At 48.6% G+C, this 17,028-nt stretch overlaps 1 protein-coding gene across 8 annotated transcripts in view; it reads right to left on the bottom strand.

The window, feature by feature from the left end:
• LOC147020176 (PHD finger protein 20-like protein 1) overlaps positions 1–11,389 on the bottom strand; it is a 109,153-nt gene extending 97,764 nt beyond the window's left edge. For 3 of the 8 annotated variants that reach the window (XM_085895258.1, XM_085895264.1, XM_085895265.1), the window contains exon 1: positions 11,111–11,389. Coding sequence is in view for 1 of the 8 variants with exons in the window: in XM_085895268.1 (XP_085751394.1) it covers positions 11,111–11,119 (9 nt within the window). In the remaining 7 variants the exon portion in view is untranslated. Of the gene's footprint in view, positions 1–4,886; positions 7,147–10,747; positions 10,767–10,819; positions 10,840–11,067; positions 11,087–11,110 lie in introns of those variants that run through there. The other 5 variants (XM_085895268.1, XM_085895261.1, XM_085895262.1 and 2 more) reach the window with 5 other exon arrangements.
• Between the last annotated feature and the right edge of the window lie 5,639 nt (positions 11,390–17,028).

Raw genomic sequence — 17,028 nt, 5'->3', positions numbered from 1 at the left:
AGAACATCCTGTTGACACGTTTTTCTCTAGATTCCTGCACAGTGTTTGAGGAAGATGCGCTTTTAGTTGTAGAACTCGTTGTACACTTAGCCGCAGGGCGATCACACTTGCGTTTACTGCCAGCAGAAGAGGTCAGACTCGTAGTACCAGATCCAATTTTACGTTTGAGGAGAGAGCTTGAGGTAGGTGCAGCCAAGGAAGAAGACCTCTGATTCGAAGGTTTTGCTGAGCTTCTATCAAGTGATTTGGCAAAAGCAGAACTTAACTTGGGTCCTTCTTTGCCTGTAGATGGGACTATCACAGTCTTTCTCGACTCTGAAGGGATCTGCTTTGTAGATGAACGTGATGAAGGGCCGGTGATGCTACCTGCTCTCAGCATTGGTTTTGGTGCTGTCCCTGCTGTCTTCTTCGCAGCAGATACTGCAGTGGTAGTGGTGAATGCTGCTCCACTTGTGCTTGATCCTGCAGTGCCAGTACTGGCAGTAGATACAGTGCCGTCCTTCTTGCTCGTTGTTAGAGTCTTGGCTACAGTTGGTTGCATTTTTCTTCGTACTTCTTCTTTGAAGAAGAGGCGAAGTGGCTCCCACTGTTCAATCAGCCTGTCTAGGCACTGACCAAGGGACAGCCACCTTGTTGCGACATGCTTCAGAATCTTGTGTGTCGGGGCATCACAGAGTTCTTGCAGTGCTTTCACTCCTTTGACGCGTTTACTACTTTTGTCCAAGTAGTAGTAAATATCGATGAGAAAGTCATCTAATTCAATGGGTAAGGCCTGAGCCGCCTTCTTGGCCGTATTGTGCATCATATGGCAAGGGCATCCCATGATGTAGCACTCTGGATTTTGTTTGTGGATATAAGCAGCGACTCCTTTGTGCTTGCCCACCATGACAGAGGCATTATCAGCACAAAAGGAAACACAATTTCCCCACGGAATTTTCCTGTCACTGAACTCATGATCAAGCAGTTTGAAAATGTTTTCTCTAGTGGAATCTTGTTTGCACGCAGGCAAACTTAGCAAACCTTGCTTCACAATCCCAGCACTGTTGTCATAGTACGAAATCAGGACAGGATATAGTTGGGCCTCACCACTGTCATTGCTACCGTCTGTAGCTAGGCTAAATGGAGCTAGTCTAGCAATATCGGCAATAGATGAAGCAGTAACATTTGACAACTCACCAATTATTGCTGAAGTTTTTGTTCTTGCACATCCATACTTTGAAGCAACTTTTGAATCTGGAAACATCTTTTGAAATAGAGGTCCAGCATGATGTGAGACTGATATGGGCAAGTTATGTTCCACAATAAATCCACTAAAGAGAAGTTCCGCTGGGGTAACATCCTCTTCCTCGCTTGTCCCTTGTTTGGTGAAATAATTCAGAAGTGTACCGGTACTCGTGCTCGAAGATCTCTCCTTTGCAATGTCTGTGTGCCATTTGCTTCCAACGTGCTTCCGAATATCATCGCGACCTCCGTGCTCAACTGAAATATGAACGCTGCATACTGTACAATACGCATGATGAATTCCTCTTTCAGACTTTCGAATACACGGGTATTGGAGACTGTATTCGGTCTTGTACTTCTGAGACCATTTCTTGGTCTTCGTAAGCTTCTTTTCTGCCATTTCGTAATCAACATCGAGGGCTTGAAGCATCAGTAACTTCGAAGTCGATGTTCCACAGCTGCAGCGCGACTCGTAGAACTCTAGCGGCTGTTAAACACCGCACGGTGGTCGCGACCGCCGGGCTGGTACGGGGCCCAGCTGCAGGCAGTGAGCGTATCGCATGCATATACACTGTGCATACATACCGCATGCACTGTATTGCACACATACCGCATGCACTAAATCTCAGTGCATGATCGCATAAGCGAGATCCAGACCCAATGTTTCGCTGCTCCTCATTTGAATTTGCAATTTTTTACATACAATTTGGTAGCAGCGAACGTTATGGAGTTACCACATGCTATACGTAGCAGACGATGCTTTTCATTCAATTCTCATACTAGTACATTCTGATTAGTGAACAGTGCAAAAATATCAAAATTTCGGGAGGATAAGGATAGTGATCGTAAGGGCGGGAGTTTGGGTGAATTTTCGGAAGCCTCCCGATGAAATCGGGAGGGTTGGCATCTGTGCTCTACACCCCCCAAGCTCACGTGCACCCGTTCGCAGCACCCGTCCCCTCGAACTCGCCTGGCACGACCGAACTCACCTGGTCGTGAGTCGCCTCAAGGGGGCATACTCCCTCCCCTCGTTCCTGGAGGAGGCTATCCAGCTGCTCGCACCGGGTCCCTACACGGTCCGCCAGCTCACCCCCATTATCCTCCACCAACTCTGTGTGTGTGCTCGTCTTCAATCCCGTCCAATTCACCCTCTATCTCCCGTGTCTCTATTATTTCCGTCTCTTCCCTTGTTATCTCCATCGTGCACATCTCCGTCACCCCAATTAGTTTTTCCCTCTCGGTCACCTTCACACTTCTCGCCCAACACGTCCCCCGAATTATTTTGTTTTCACCGCCGGTGCACTCCCCTTCAGTTCGTTCGTCCCAGCACGTGGCGTCGCCATTATGCCCACCCTCAGACATTGGCCCATTTGCTGCATCTCACCCTGCATCTCTTTCATTCTGTTTGTGTCTCCATCCATTTTGTTTTCCATCTGTTGGGCATTCGTATCCATTTTTTCGTTCATGCCTCTCATTTCATTTCTCAACTGTCGTGCAGTTGTTTGTATTTCTGCCAACATGGCGAATAGCTGGGCCATGTCGGATGCACTCGGGTGAGCCGTTTCAGCAGGGATCGGGGGAGGGTTTCGGAGGAGGGAAGGGGAGGCGTCATATACCGCGGCCGTTGCCGCACCCATTTCGGGCTCTGGGTTTGATTGGGGGAGTTCTTGTACCTGTACACCAATGTCCTGCTTGGGTCTCCATCCTGGGCCATGGATCCTACATTTCTACACATATACATTTCTAATACCCCTGGCTCCCGCTCGCCTTGAGACTCCATCTTATTTCACGTAACGGGTAAATTTGGCCTGTTCGTAATTTGGAGGGAATCGGGGGTCGCTCCTCTCACCCCTGAACCGATTCCCCGTGAATTTAGCTGGGAGGCGGGAGGGATTCGAATCCCACTCCTGACACCAGTGTTGCGAATTTGCGCCCGCCGGCGTGCCATCGGCCGCTCGACTCACCCACCGGAACGGACAATTCAGTCTTGACCCTCTCGGACCAACGCCGGGAGCTAGTCACGGGTGGGGGTTTAACCTCACCATGATCGTGCCAATTGCCCACCCGCGGAGGATAGGGTCGCTCGCCAAATTCGATCTACCTAAGTAACTGCGCGAATGGTCGACTGGGCGATCGCACCATGCCACAGGCCGACTCCGGACACGAACCGCTTAAGCGGTCCGTTCCGTGCTACAGTGATAACCGAGCGGTGTTATCGTCGGCCTCGACAGTTCCGATTATCGGGCGTATTAAGCCCACTACAAACCCTTTACGTGAAGCAGGATGGAGGGTCAATAAAGAAAAAACGAATCGAAACGGGAAAACAGTTCACACAATGCACATTTATTACGCGACACATGGAGAGCACACATATACAGCCAAACAGTCAAAAATGCACATTTAGCAACCCAAACAATAAAAGCAATGACGACGCAGAGTTACTACCGACTACGCGCACACACGGCAACACTTATACAATTCTACCTTACAGACACGGCGCCAACACACATTCAGACAAAACCCCGAAAAGAAATGGTGACTTCCCTTTGGGCCGTCGAGTATCTCTCCTTCGTCCGTCAATGTGGTCGCGCCTGGCTGCGACTCCGTACCCTGGCGTGGTACGCGCGTCCTCTCCGGCGTGCCTCGCACCGGCACATGATGGCCGCTCGACGCCAAGGACAGAGTTTCCAGCGCTATCCCAGCGCGGATAGAAAGGGGGGGGGGGGAAAAACGTTGTCGCCCGAGGTCGCGGTGTGGGAAATTGCAGATGCTCCGTCCCGCCAGCGGGGTCTCGTGACCGCCCCACAAAAGACCAGGCCAGCAGCCGCCAGGAAGAGAAGAGGACGAGCGAGCCGGAAGACAGTAAGAGAGCAAGAGCAACAACAGCGCTCCATCCGTGTGCGACTTTTTATCCCCGGGGCTCCGCCCTTCACTCCGCCCCCGTTTTCGGCTCCACCCTCCTTCGAGAGGGTTCTCGAAGAGGGGCGTTCCCTCACCCCGACCGCCTCACGCTGGTCATCCACCAATCGGCGGCGAGCTGCCCCTCCCCCTTCTCCTCCCTCACACCAAGCGCGGAGAAGAATGGCGCGAAAAACAGGCAGGAAAAATCCACGCGCCACCGTTGTGCCTTCTTGTTTCCCTCCCTGCGTTCTCGACGGTTTCCAATGCGGTAACCGTCGTAGTGTGGACCGTGGAGGATGGCGTTCTTCAGCGGGGGTAGTGGCGAAGATGGTGGTGGTTGTTGTGAGGGTGGCGGTAGAGACGTGGTTGGTTCAAAATAAAGATAGAACAGAAAAACGGCTATCTCAAAGCGTCGCAGCCCGAATGAATCACATAAAGTTCCTCTAGACAATGGATTTGGGCTAACTACACATGGACTTAAGAGATATCTCACCTACGGGACCTGAATGGTGGTTTGCGAATTTCCACAGCCGTAACAATATAAAGGACCCCATCCCTGCCCCCCAATCACCTGAGAGGTGTAACACTATGAAAGAGGACGAACCACGTTCAACAACCATGAGTTTGACATAATAAGCATCATGAATACGTAATGACGTCATGGAGAAAGCATGCATGTTAGTTCACAAAACAAAATGCAACACTCCTGGAAACCACATTCAAACAGTGTGCAGCACGTGGCTGCTGGTGGTGTGTTCACTGACCAAGTTTCTTGGAGAGCGCTTGTCATGTGGCTCAGGTACACTCTAATCCAAATTGTTAAGGAACGGCTGGCTTGGCAAGCGCTAGATAGCTGCTTGCTAACTGAACACACACCTGCTGTGTCCGTGCTTTGCCACCGATTACCACCAACACGTCTTTGCCACCGATTACCACCAACACGGCTTTACCACCGATTACCACCAACACGGCTTTACCACCGATTACCACCAACACGGCTTTTCCACCGATTACCACCAAGACGGCTTTACCACCGATTACCACCAAGACGGCTTTACCACCGATTACCAACAACAAGGTGTTACGGCTGTGGAAATTCGCAAACCACCATTCAGGGCTCGTAGGTGAGATATCTCTAAGTACATATGTAGTTAGCCCCAAACCCGTTGTCTAGAGGGAATTTATGTGATTCATCCGGGCTGCGACGCTTTGAGATAGCCGTTTTTCTGTTCTATCTTTATTTTGAACCAACCACATCTCAACCGCCATCACACAACAACCACCTTAACCACCACGCCAGCCATAGTCACCAACTACAACCACGCTCCAACCCTCAGACAACAACAACAACAACGCCAACAGCCATGACCTTCACCTTCACAACTCGCTCCCACATCATCGCATCACCGCCATTCCCAAACAGCAACATTACCATCAAAACACCATCGAAAACCCTCCACCACCTTCCCCTCTCTCCTTCTACGGCCATTCCCGCACCACCTGTGAACACTGAGCGTCAGGCTGTCTCGGGCCTGTTCGGCGATTGGTGCCGAACGCACTGAGCCGCTGGCGCAAATAGCGGCCTTTCCGAGGGAAAATTCAGATCAAGAACGCTATACGCCCACTTTCCTCCATCCAATTAGCAAGCACGGGGCGGCTTGGCCCCGCCTCCAGGCGCGTCTGTGTGAAATCGATATATGCAAATTCGAGGATCAGGGGAGATTCACGCCCCTTTCCTCCGACCAATGGGCGAGCGTGGCTCCGCCCCCGAGGTCATCCTGATCCGGATATTTGCTTATTAGCTGCTCCTGCCAGCCTATAAGTAGGCGAGCGCAAGGCGAATGAAGTCAGTCGAGTCAGGTGGCAAAAGTCATCGGTGTGGCAAAAGAGTTGGGTTCTGGAGTCGACTGAGAAGAGTTGCGGGAAGAGGCAAAGGAGCTCGGGTCTGAGGCGAGAAGGACGGCGGTCGGCGACGAGGTCGCGGTGTGGGATCGCTCGTCGCAGGACCCAAGCCAGCCAGCCATTCTCCTCCCCCAGGGCATCAACAATTCCCCCTTTCCTCTGCGCTGAGATAGTGCAAAAAGGGGGCCCCGTTCCCACCCCACTCCAAACGTCGTGCCAACGAAACCCGCCAAGGAGCACGGAGTTGGGGCACAGCCACGCGGCTACATCTGTGGCTCGTCCGCCAATGCGTCACGAGGATGCGGGTAGGACCCCCCCCCCCCTGGTCTCGCGGACCTGGCCGCTCCTCCAGGTCACGCGCACAATTGGCCTACAGTCCTGTCTGCCCTCTTGTCTATGAGGGTGGCTTCTTTCCTTTGCTTTTGAGTAAATGTGTGTTGACGCCGTCTGTAAAGTAGAACTGTATAAGTATTGCCGTGTGTGCGCGTAGTCGGTAGTAACCCTGCGTCGTCGTTGCTTTTGTTTTGGTTGCTATATCTGCATTTTGACTGTTTGGCTGTATATATGTGCTTTCCGTGTGCCGGGAAATAAATGTGCATTGTGTGAACTGTTTTCCCGTTTCGCTATTGACCCTCCATCCTGCTTCACGTAAAGGGTTCGTAGTGGGTGCAAAACGCCCGGTAAATAATCTGAACCGTCAAGGTCGACGATAACACCGCTCGGTTATCCCGAAAATACGGAACGAGCCGCCCAAGCGGCTCGTGTCCGGAGTCGACCTGCGGCGAGGTACGATCGCCCGGTTTACCATCCGTGTGGGTACTTAGGTAGGTCGAGTTTGGCGAACAACCCTATCCTACGCGGGTGGCCGATTGGCACGATTGTGGTGAGGTCGAAACGCCCACCCGTGACTAGCTCCCGGTGTTGTTCCGAGAGGGTCACGACTGAATTGTCCTCCGGTGGGCGACGTGCCGTGATCCGAGTTATGTGGCCGTCCACAGGCCGGCGGGCGCGAATTCGCAACAACTGCTTTGCCACCGATTACCACCAACACGGCTTTGCCACAAACACGGCTTTGCCACCGCTTACCACCAACACGGCATTGCCACCGATTACAACCAGCACGGCTTTGCCACCGCTTACCACCAGCACGGCTTTGCCACCGATGACCACCAGCACGGCTCTGCCACCGATGACCACCAGCACGGCTCTGCCACCGATGACCACCAGCACGGCTTTGCCACCGATTACCACCAGCACGGCTTTGCCACCGATTACCACCAGCACGGCTTTGCCACCGATTACCACCAGCACGGCTTTGCCACCGATTACCACCAGCACGGCTTTGCCACCGATTACCACCAGCACGGCTTTGCCACCGATTACCACCAGCACGGCTTTGCCACCGATTACCACCAGCACGGCTTTGCCACCGATTACCACCAACACGACTTTACCACCGATTACCACCAACACGGCTTTACCACCGATTACCACCAACACGGCTTTACCACCGATTACCACCAACACGGCTTTACCACCGATTACCACCAGCACGGCTTTGCCACCGATTACCACCAGCACGGCTTTGCCACCGATTACCACCAGCACGGCTTTGCCACCGTTTACCACCAGCACGGCTTTGCCACCGATTACCACCAACACGACTTTACCACCGATTACCACCAACACGGCTTTACCACCGATTACCACCAACACGGCTTTACCACCGATTACCACCAACACGGCTTAACCACCGATTACCACCAGCACGGCTTTACAACCAACACGGCTTTGCCACCGATTACCCCCAACACGGCTTTGCCACCGATTACCACCAGCACGGCTTTGCCACCGATGACCACCAGCACGGCTCTGCCACCGATGACCACCAGCACGGCTTTGCCACCGATTACCACCAACATGGCATTCCCACCGATTACCACCAGCACGGCTTTGCCACCGATGACCACCAGCACGGCTCTGCCACCGATGACCACCAGCACGGCTTTGCCACCGATTACCACCAACACGGCATTGCCACCGATTACCACCAGCACTGCTCTGCCACCGATGACCACCAGCACGGCTTTGCCACCGATTACCACCAGCACGGCTTTGCCACCGATTACCACCAGCACGGCTTTACAACCAACACTGCTTTGCCACCGATTACCACCAACACGGCTTTACCACCGATCACCACCAGCACGGCTTTACAACCAACACTGCTTTGCCACCGATTACCACCAACACGGCTTTGCCACCGATTACCACCAACACAGCTTTGCCACAAACACTGCTTTGCCACCGATTACCACCAACACGGCTTTATCACCGATTACCACCAACACGGCTTTGCCACCAACACGGCTTTACCACCGACTACCACCAACACGGCTTTATCACCGATTACCACCAACACGGCTTTACCACCGATTACCACCAACACGGCTTTACCACCGATTACCACCAGCACGGCTTTGCCACCGATTACCACCAGCACGGCTTTGCCACCGATTACCACCAGCACGGCTTTGCCACCGTTTACCACCAGCACGGCTTTGCCACCGATTACCACCAACACGACTTTACCACCGATTACCACCAACACGGCTTTACCACCGATTACCACCAACACGGCTTTACCACCGATTACCACCAACACGGCTTAACCACCGATTACCACCAGCACGGCTTTACAACCAACACGGCTTTGCCACCGATTACCCCCAACACGGCTTTGCCACCGATTACCACCAGCACGGCTTTGCCACCGATGACCACCAGCACGGCTCTGCCACCGATGACCACCAGCACGGCTCTGCCACCGATGACCACCAGCACGGCTTTGCCACCGATTACCACCAACATGGCATTCCCACCGATTACCACCAGCACGGCTTTGCCACCGATGACCACCAGCACGGCTCTGCCACCGATGACCACCAGCACGGCTTTGCCACCGATTACCACCAACACGGCATTGCCACCGATTACCACCAGCACTGCTCTGCCACCGATGACCACCAGCACGGCTTTGCCACCGATTACCACCAGCACGGCTTTGCCACCGATTACCACCAGCACGGCTTTACAACCAACACTGCTTTGCCACCGATTACCACCAACACGGCTTTACCACCGATCACCACCAGCACGGCTTTACAACCAACACTGCTTTGCCACCGATTACCACCAACACGGCTTTGCCACCGATTACCACCAACACAGCTTTGCCACAAACACTGCTTTGCCACCGATTACCACCAACACGGCTTTATCACCGATTACCACCAACACGGCTTTGCCACCAACACGGCTTTACCACCGACTACCACCAACACGGCTTTATCACCGATTACCACCAACACGGCTTTACCACCGATTACCACCAACATGGCTTTACCACCGATTACCACCAGCACGGCTTTGCCACCGATTACCACCAGCACGGCTTTGCCACCGATTACCACCAGCACGGCTTTGCCACCGTTTACCACCAGCACGGCTTTGCCACCGATTACCACCAACACGACTTTACCACCGATTACCACCAACACGGCTTTACCACCGATTACCACCAACACGGCTTTACCACCGATTACCACCAACACGGCTTAACCACCGATTACCACCAGCACGGCTTTACAACCAACACGGCTTTGCCACCGATTACCCCCAACACGGCTTTGCCACCGATTACCACCAGCACGGCTTTGCCACCGATGACCACCAGCACGGCTCTGCCACCGATGACCACCAGCACGGCTTTGCCACCGATTACCACCAGCACGGCTTTGCCACCGTTTACCACCAGCACGGCTTTGCCACCGATTACCACCAACACGACTTTACCACCGATTACCACCAACACGGCTTTACCACCGATTACCACCAACACGGCTTTACCACCGATTACCACCAACACGGCTTAACCACCGATTACCACCAGCACGGCTTTACAACCAACACGGCTTTGCCACCGATTACCCCCAACACGGCTTTGCCACCGATTACCACCAGCACGGCTCTGCCACCGATGACCACCAGCACGGCTCTGCCACCGATGACCACCAGCACGGCTTTGCCACCGATTACCACCAACATGGCATTCCCACCGATTACCACCAGCACGGCTTTGCCACCGATGACCACCAGCACGGCTCTGCCACCGATGACCACCAGCACGGCTTTGCCACCGATTACCACCAACACGGCATTGCCACCGATTACCACCAGCACTGCTCTGCCACCGATGACCACCAGCACGGCTTTGCCACCGATTACCACCAGCACGGCTTTGCCACCGATTACCACCAGCACGGCTTTGCCACCGATTACCACCAGCACGGCTTTGCCACCGATTACCACCAGCACGGCTTTACAACCAACACTGCTTTGCCACCGATTACCACCAACACGGCTTTGCCACCGATTACCACCAACACAGCTTTGCCACAAACACTGCTTTGCCACCGATTACCACCAACACGGCTTTATCACCGATTACCACCAACACGGCTTTGCCACCAACACGGCTTTGCCACCGATTACCACCAACACGGCTTTATCACCGATTACCACCAACACGGCTTTATCACCGATTACCACCAACACGGCTTTGCCACCAACACGGCTTTGCCACCGATTACCACCAACACGGCTTTACCACCGACTACCACCAACACGGCTTAACCACCGATTACCACCAACACGGCTTTACCACCGATGAGCAGGGTTTTGGAATTTGTTCCAGGGTGCCGGCGATAGCTCGCCTTCTCTTCACGAAAGATACCGGAAAGGATCGTTTCCGTCCATCAACAATCGGTAATGGCAGAGACGGCTCATCCGGCGCACGTGTCGATGAATCGCTCCGCGTGGAAACACCAGCATGACGGTTCACAGCCGGGTCGAGATTCGAACCAAGCTATAGACAGCTCAAAGGCGGCTGTGCTTACTTCGACAATCTAGAACCTAGAACCGAGACTATCCCGTGAGAACACAGACACAGCAGCCGCGATGCAGTCCAAGTGTACCACGTACAAGAGATTGATGAACCCAGTTCATCCAAACGGACATTCCTCACCTCCAGCATTCCGTGTTTCGCCTGCCGCCTATAATTGTCACGTGAAGGGACCAAAGACCGATTATTCTCGCCTTACTCTTCCAATTTACACATTGTATTCAGAATATATGGATCGATGTTCAACCAAAAGCGAACACGAATCCATAAAAACGCTCCAAACAACAGGGAGGTTACAAGGGCCTCAAACGACGTCACTCAGTGCGATTTCAAACTATACCGTCATGGCCAGCATACTAAGTCACTTTCCAACAATACCGTCATGGTCTGCAACGAAACAATTTCCAACTATACCGTCATGGCCAGCATACATAAAACACTTTCCAACTATACCGTCTTGGCCAGCTTACAAAAACACTTTCCAACCATACCGTCATGGCCAGCATACAAAAATACTTTCCAACTATACCGTCATGGCCAGCATACAAAAACACTTTCCAACTATACCATCATGGCCAGCATACAAAAACACTTTCCAACTATACCGTCATGGTCAGCATACAAAATCACTTTCCAAGCATACCGTCATGGCCAGCACACAAAATCACTTTTCAACCATACCGTCATGACCAGCATACAAAATCACTTTCCAAGCATACCGTCATGGCCAGTACACAAAAACACTTTCCAACCATACCATCATGGCCAGCACACAAAAACACTTTCCAACCATACCGTCATGGTCAGCACACAAAAACACTTTCCAACTATACCGTCATGGCCAGCACACAAAATCACTTTCCAACTATACCTTCATGGCCAACATACATAATCAGTTTCCAACCATACCGTCATGGCCAGCACACAAAATCACTTTCCAACCATACCGTCATGGCCAGCACACAAAATCACTTTCCAACCATACCGTCATGGCCAGCATACAAAATCAATTTCCAACCATACCGTCATGGCCAGCACACAAAAACACTTTCCAACCATACCGTCATGCCCAGCACACAAAAACACTGTCCAACCATACCGTCATGGCCAGCGCATTCTGAAGTAGTTGTTTGAAGAATCATCCTTTCTTGCTTGTAATTCACAGACCAATGTTTGTTTGTTTATTTGTGTGTGTGTGTGTGTGTGTGTGTGTGTGTGTGTGTGTGTGTGTGTGTGTGTGTGTGTGTGTGTGTGTGTGTGTGTGTGTGTGTGTGTGTGTGTGTGTGTGGTGTTTGGTGTGTGTGTGTGTCGTGTGTGGTGTGTATGTGTGTGCGTGTGTATGTGTGTATGGTGTGTGTGTGTATGTGTGTCATTGATTGTTGATCTACATACCTGTTGTGCCTTTGTGTGTACAGCTTTTCTGACATGAGTTTGTTTTATCCCGCTGGGAGGTGAGTCATGCTTTTTGTTTCTGCCTTGCAGAATCGACACTTGTCTGATTGGCTCAGTCCCATCAACTTTTTGAAGCCATTTGTGTGGTGTTCTTGGTCTTGGGCATTTATGATGATTCGTTCTCCATTCCAATTGAACATCCTCTTCTTCGCCGGTCCAATGACCTTCTTATGTGTGTTTGGGTGTTTTTATCTTTACCGTTGGTCTTGGGAGGAGAGGGGGTGTAAATTCTCAATGTAAATGTGTATCATGTAGCGCCACCTTCAGGTGGAGGAGGGTATTACAAGTCTCTCCCGTTTACAGTAGAGTATTCCTCTCCCCACGTTTTCCAATCCTGTGAGGTGCTTTGAATTATAACCAGTACGTATGCTTTTCCTTGATGCACTTAACCCGAGTTATTTTTATATTCTATACAGAGCTATGAGTTGCCTATACACCACCCAAATAATGGTCTGCGTTGGAAGAACATGTTGCATGGATGAAACAAGATCACCTGTCGGGAGGGTACTCTGCCAGTACATTCAAATTATTCAGTAAATGTGGGATGCAAAGAAAAATAATACTCTGATTAAAGATGTTTGAGGAATTATACCCGGGGTCAAAAGGTCAAAAGGTCAAAAGGTCGCTAAATTAATGTTTTTGTGACACACCTAGTTTTTATTCTTTGACTACTAATGACAACACCTGGCTTAAACATACCTTGCTGGAACCCCTCGAAAAACAAGGTCGAATGAGCTAAGATCCTCGTCCTCTTAATGATGACGTCATAAAAACGAATATGACGTCATTGTGAAGTATCAGGTTTGCGATAAATGATCTGTGCGAATGCCCAACTTGATTCCCACAAACAAAATTCAAACAGCTTGCCTCGTTTCGGAGATAATGGTATAGGCGATTTCCATTAGCGGCGATATTATGCCCTCAACTTTTTTTCTAGGAAGAATTTCCAAAATCGCAGATGGTTACTGCCTGCGCGTGGGCTTTCTGCATATACATGGCAAGTTTCACGAAGATCCGATGAAAACTCTGGGTTGTGAAACAAAAAATATCAAAAATTAAGAATGACGTCAAAAAATTGATATGACGTAATAGTGATGTATCATATGTGCGGTAATTAATCTCTGCTAATGCCCTGTTCGATTCCCGTAAACAGAATTCAAAAAGCTTGCTTAGTTTCGGAGATAATTTTTCAGGCGATTTCCATTAGCGGAGATATTTTGACGTCATAACTTTTTTTCTAGGAGAAATTTTCAAAATCGGAGATCGTTAGTGTCTGCGCAGGGTATTTCTACATATATATGCCAAGTTTCAGGAAGTTTCGATGAAAACTGTAGGCTGTGAAACAAAAAAGTCCACAAGAAGAAGATGAAGAACAACAAAGTGAGTAAGACTTAGAGATCCTCCACGAGGATCTAAAAACTAAACAGATATCGGTCCAGTGTCGCATTTTCTATTTCACAGTCGGGTCAAAGGTCAAAATTGGTCACGAGATGAAGGGTGTTTGTGTGCCAAGCCTTCATTTTGAAATCACTCCAGATAACATTTGGCTCAAACATACATCCTTCTTTTAGAAATGACGGGTATTGTGCAGATTTTAATACAATCCACGGTTTGGGAGGAATGGGAGACAGTCGTGCGTCTACCTGTCTGTGAGCAGCACAGATTGGGCTGAAACTTGGTGGACAGGTTGGAAAGGTGACAAGAGTTGGAAAGGTGACAAGAGTTGGAAAGGTGACAAGAGTTGGAAAGGTGAGAAGAGTTGGAAAGGTGACAAGAGTTGGAAAGGTGAGAAGAGTAGAAAAGGTGACAAGAGTGGGAAAGGTGAAAAGAGTTGGCAAGGTGACAAGAGTTGGAACGGTGACAAGAGTTGGAGAGGTGACAAGAGTTGGAAAGGTGACAAGAGTTGGAAAGGTGACAAGAGTTGGAAAGGTGAAAAGAATTGGAAAGGTAACAAGACTTGGAAAGGTGAAAAGAGTTGGAGAGGTGACAAGAGTTAGAAAGGTTACAAGTGTTGGAAAGGTGACAAGAGTTGGAAAAGTGAAAAGAGTTGGAAAGGTGACAAGAGTTGAAAAGCTGAAAAGAGTTGGAAAGGTGAAAAGAGTTGGAAAGGTAACAAGACTTGGAAAGTTGAAAAGAGTTGGAGAGGTGACAAGGGTTAGAAAGGTTACAAGAGTTGCAAAGGTGACAAGAGTTGGAAACGTGAAAAGAGTTGGAAAGATGACAAGAGTTGGAAAGGTGAAAAGAGTTGGAAAGGTAACAAGACTTGGAAAGGTGAAAAGAGTTGGAGAGGTGACAAGAGTTAGAAAGGTTACAAGAGTTGCAAAGGTGACAAGAGTTGGAAACGTGAAAAGAGTTGGAAAGATGACAAGAGTTGGAAAGGTGAAAAGAGTTGAAAAGGTGAAAAAAGTTGGAAAGATGACATGAGTTATAAAGGTGACAAGAGTTGGAAAGTTGAAAAGAGTTGGAAAGGTGACAAGAGTTAGAAAGGTGACAAGAGTTAGAAAGGTGAAAAGAGTTGGAAACGTGACAAGAGTTGGAAAGGTGAAAAGAGTTGAAAAGGTGAAAAAAGTTGGAAAGGTGAAAAGAGTTGGAAAGGTGATAAGAGTTAGAAAGGTGACAAGAGTTGGAAAGGTGAAAAGAATTGGAAAGGTAACAAGACTTGGAAAGGTGAAAAGAGTTGGAGAGGTGACAAGACTTAGAAAGGTTACAAGAGTTGAAAAGGTGAAAAGAGTTGTAAAGGTGAAAAGAGTTGGAAAGGCAACAAGACTTGGAAAGGTAAAAAGAGTTGGAGAGGTAAAAAGAGTTGGAGAGGTGACAAGAGTATGAAAGGTTGCAAGAGTTGGAAAGGTGACAGGAGTTGAAAAGGTGAAAAGAGTTGTAAAGGTGAAAAGAGTTGGAAAGGCAACAAGACTTGGAAAGGTAAAAAGAGTTGGAGAGGTGACAAGAGTATGAAAGGTTGCAAGAGTTGGAAAGGTGACAGGAGTTGGAAAGGTGAAAAGAGTTGGAAAGGTGACAAGAGATGGAAAGGTGAAAATAGTTGGAAAGGTGAAAAGAGTTGGAAAGGTGACAAGAGTTGGAAAGGTGACAAGAGTTGGAAAGGTGAAAGGAATTGGAAACGTGACAAGAGGTGTAAAGGTGAAAAGAGTTGGAAAGGTGAAAAGAGTTGGAAAGGTGACAAGAGTTGGAAAGCTGAAAAGAGTTGGAAAGGTGAAAGTGTTGGAAAGGTGACAAAAGTTATTTTTACTGTGAAATGCAGCGTTTTGCGAATTTGAAGCTAAAATACTCACTATTTTAATAAAATCACGAATTTTCGCTTCAGAATAGTGATGCAGAACAAAAAGATGAGTCAGACAATGCTTTTGTTTGGTTTAAAAAGCTTGTTTTAGGGTAATTTGAGCATTTTTTTGCATGAATTTGAATTAGAATACCCACTATTTCAATGAAATCACACGTTTTCGCTTCAGAATAGTGATGCAGAATAAAAAGATGAGTCAGACAATGCTTTTGTTTGGCTTAAAAAGCTTGTATTAGGGTAATTTGAGCATTTTTTTTTTTTGCATAATTTGAAGCAAGAATACTCACTATTTCAATGAAATCACACGTTTTCCCTTCAGAATAGTGATGTAGAACAAAAAGTTGAGTCAGACAATACTTTTGTTTGGTTTAAAAAGCTTGTTTTAGGGTAATTTGAGCATTTTTTTTGCGCGAATTTGAAGCAAGAATACTCACTATTTCAATGAAATCACATGTTTTTGCTTCAGAATAGTGATGCAGAACAAAACGTTGAGTCAGACAATGCTTTTGTTTGGTTTAAAAAGCTTGTTTTAGGGTCATTTGAGCAATTTTTTTGCGCGAATTTTAAGCTGGAATATTCAGTATTTCATGAAATCACGCGTTTTCGCTTCAGAATAGTGATGCAGAACAAAAAGTGGAGTCAGGCAATGCTTTTGTTTGGCTTAAAATGCTTGTTTTAGGGTAATTTGAGCATTTTTTTTGCATAATTTGAAGCAAGAATACTCACTATTTCAATGAAATCACACGTTTTCCCTTCAGAATAGTGATGCAGAACAAAAAGTTGAGTCAGACAATGTTTTTGTTTGGTTTAAAAAGCTTGTTTTAGGGTAATTTGAGCATTTTTTTTTTGCGCGAATTTGAAGCTAGAATATTCACTATTTCAATGAAATCACACGTTTTCGCTTCAGAATAGTGATGCAGAACAAAACGTTGAGTCAGACAATGCTTTTGTTTGGTTTAAAAAGATTGTTTTATGGTCATTTGAGCATATTTTGCACGAATTTGAAGTTAGAATGCAAACTATTTCAATGAAATCAAAAGGTTTCGCTTCAGAATCGTGATGCAGAATAAAAAGTTGAGTCAGACAATGCTTTTGTTTGGTTTAAAAAGCTTGTTTTAGGGTAATTTGAGCATTTTTTTTGCATGAATTTGAATTAGAATACCCACTATTTCAATGAAATCACACGTTTTCGCTTCAGAATAGTGATGCAGAATAAAAAGATGAGTCAGACAATGCTTTTGTTTGGCTTAAAAGGCTTGTATTAGGGTAATTTGAGCATTTTTTTTGCGCGAAT

This window comes from Eptatretus burgeri, chromosome 9 (genome assembly GCF_056783735.1).
Source record: "Eptatretus burgeri isolate ZD-2024b chromosome 9, Ebu_testis_v1, whole genome shotgun sequence".
Classification (NCBI taxonomy): Eukaryota; Metazoa; Chordata; class Myxini; order Myxiniformes; family Myxinidae; genus Eptatretus; species Eptatretus burgeri.
Note: the sequence above shows the minus strand (reverse complement) of the source record. Positions and strands in the feature narration are given on the sequence as shown.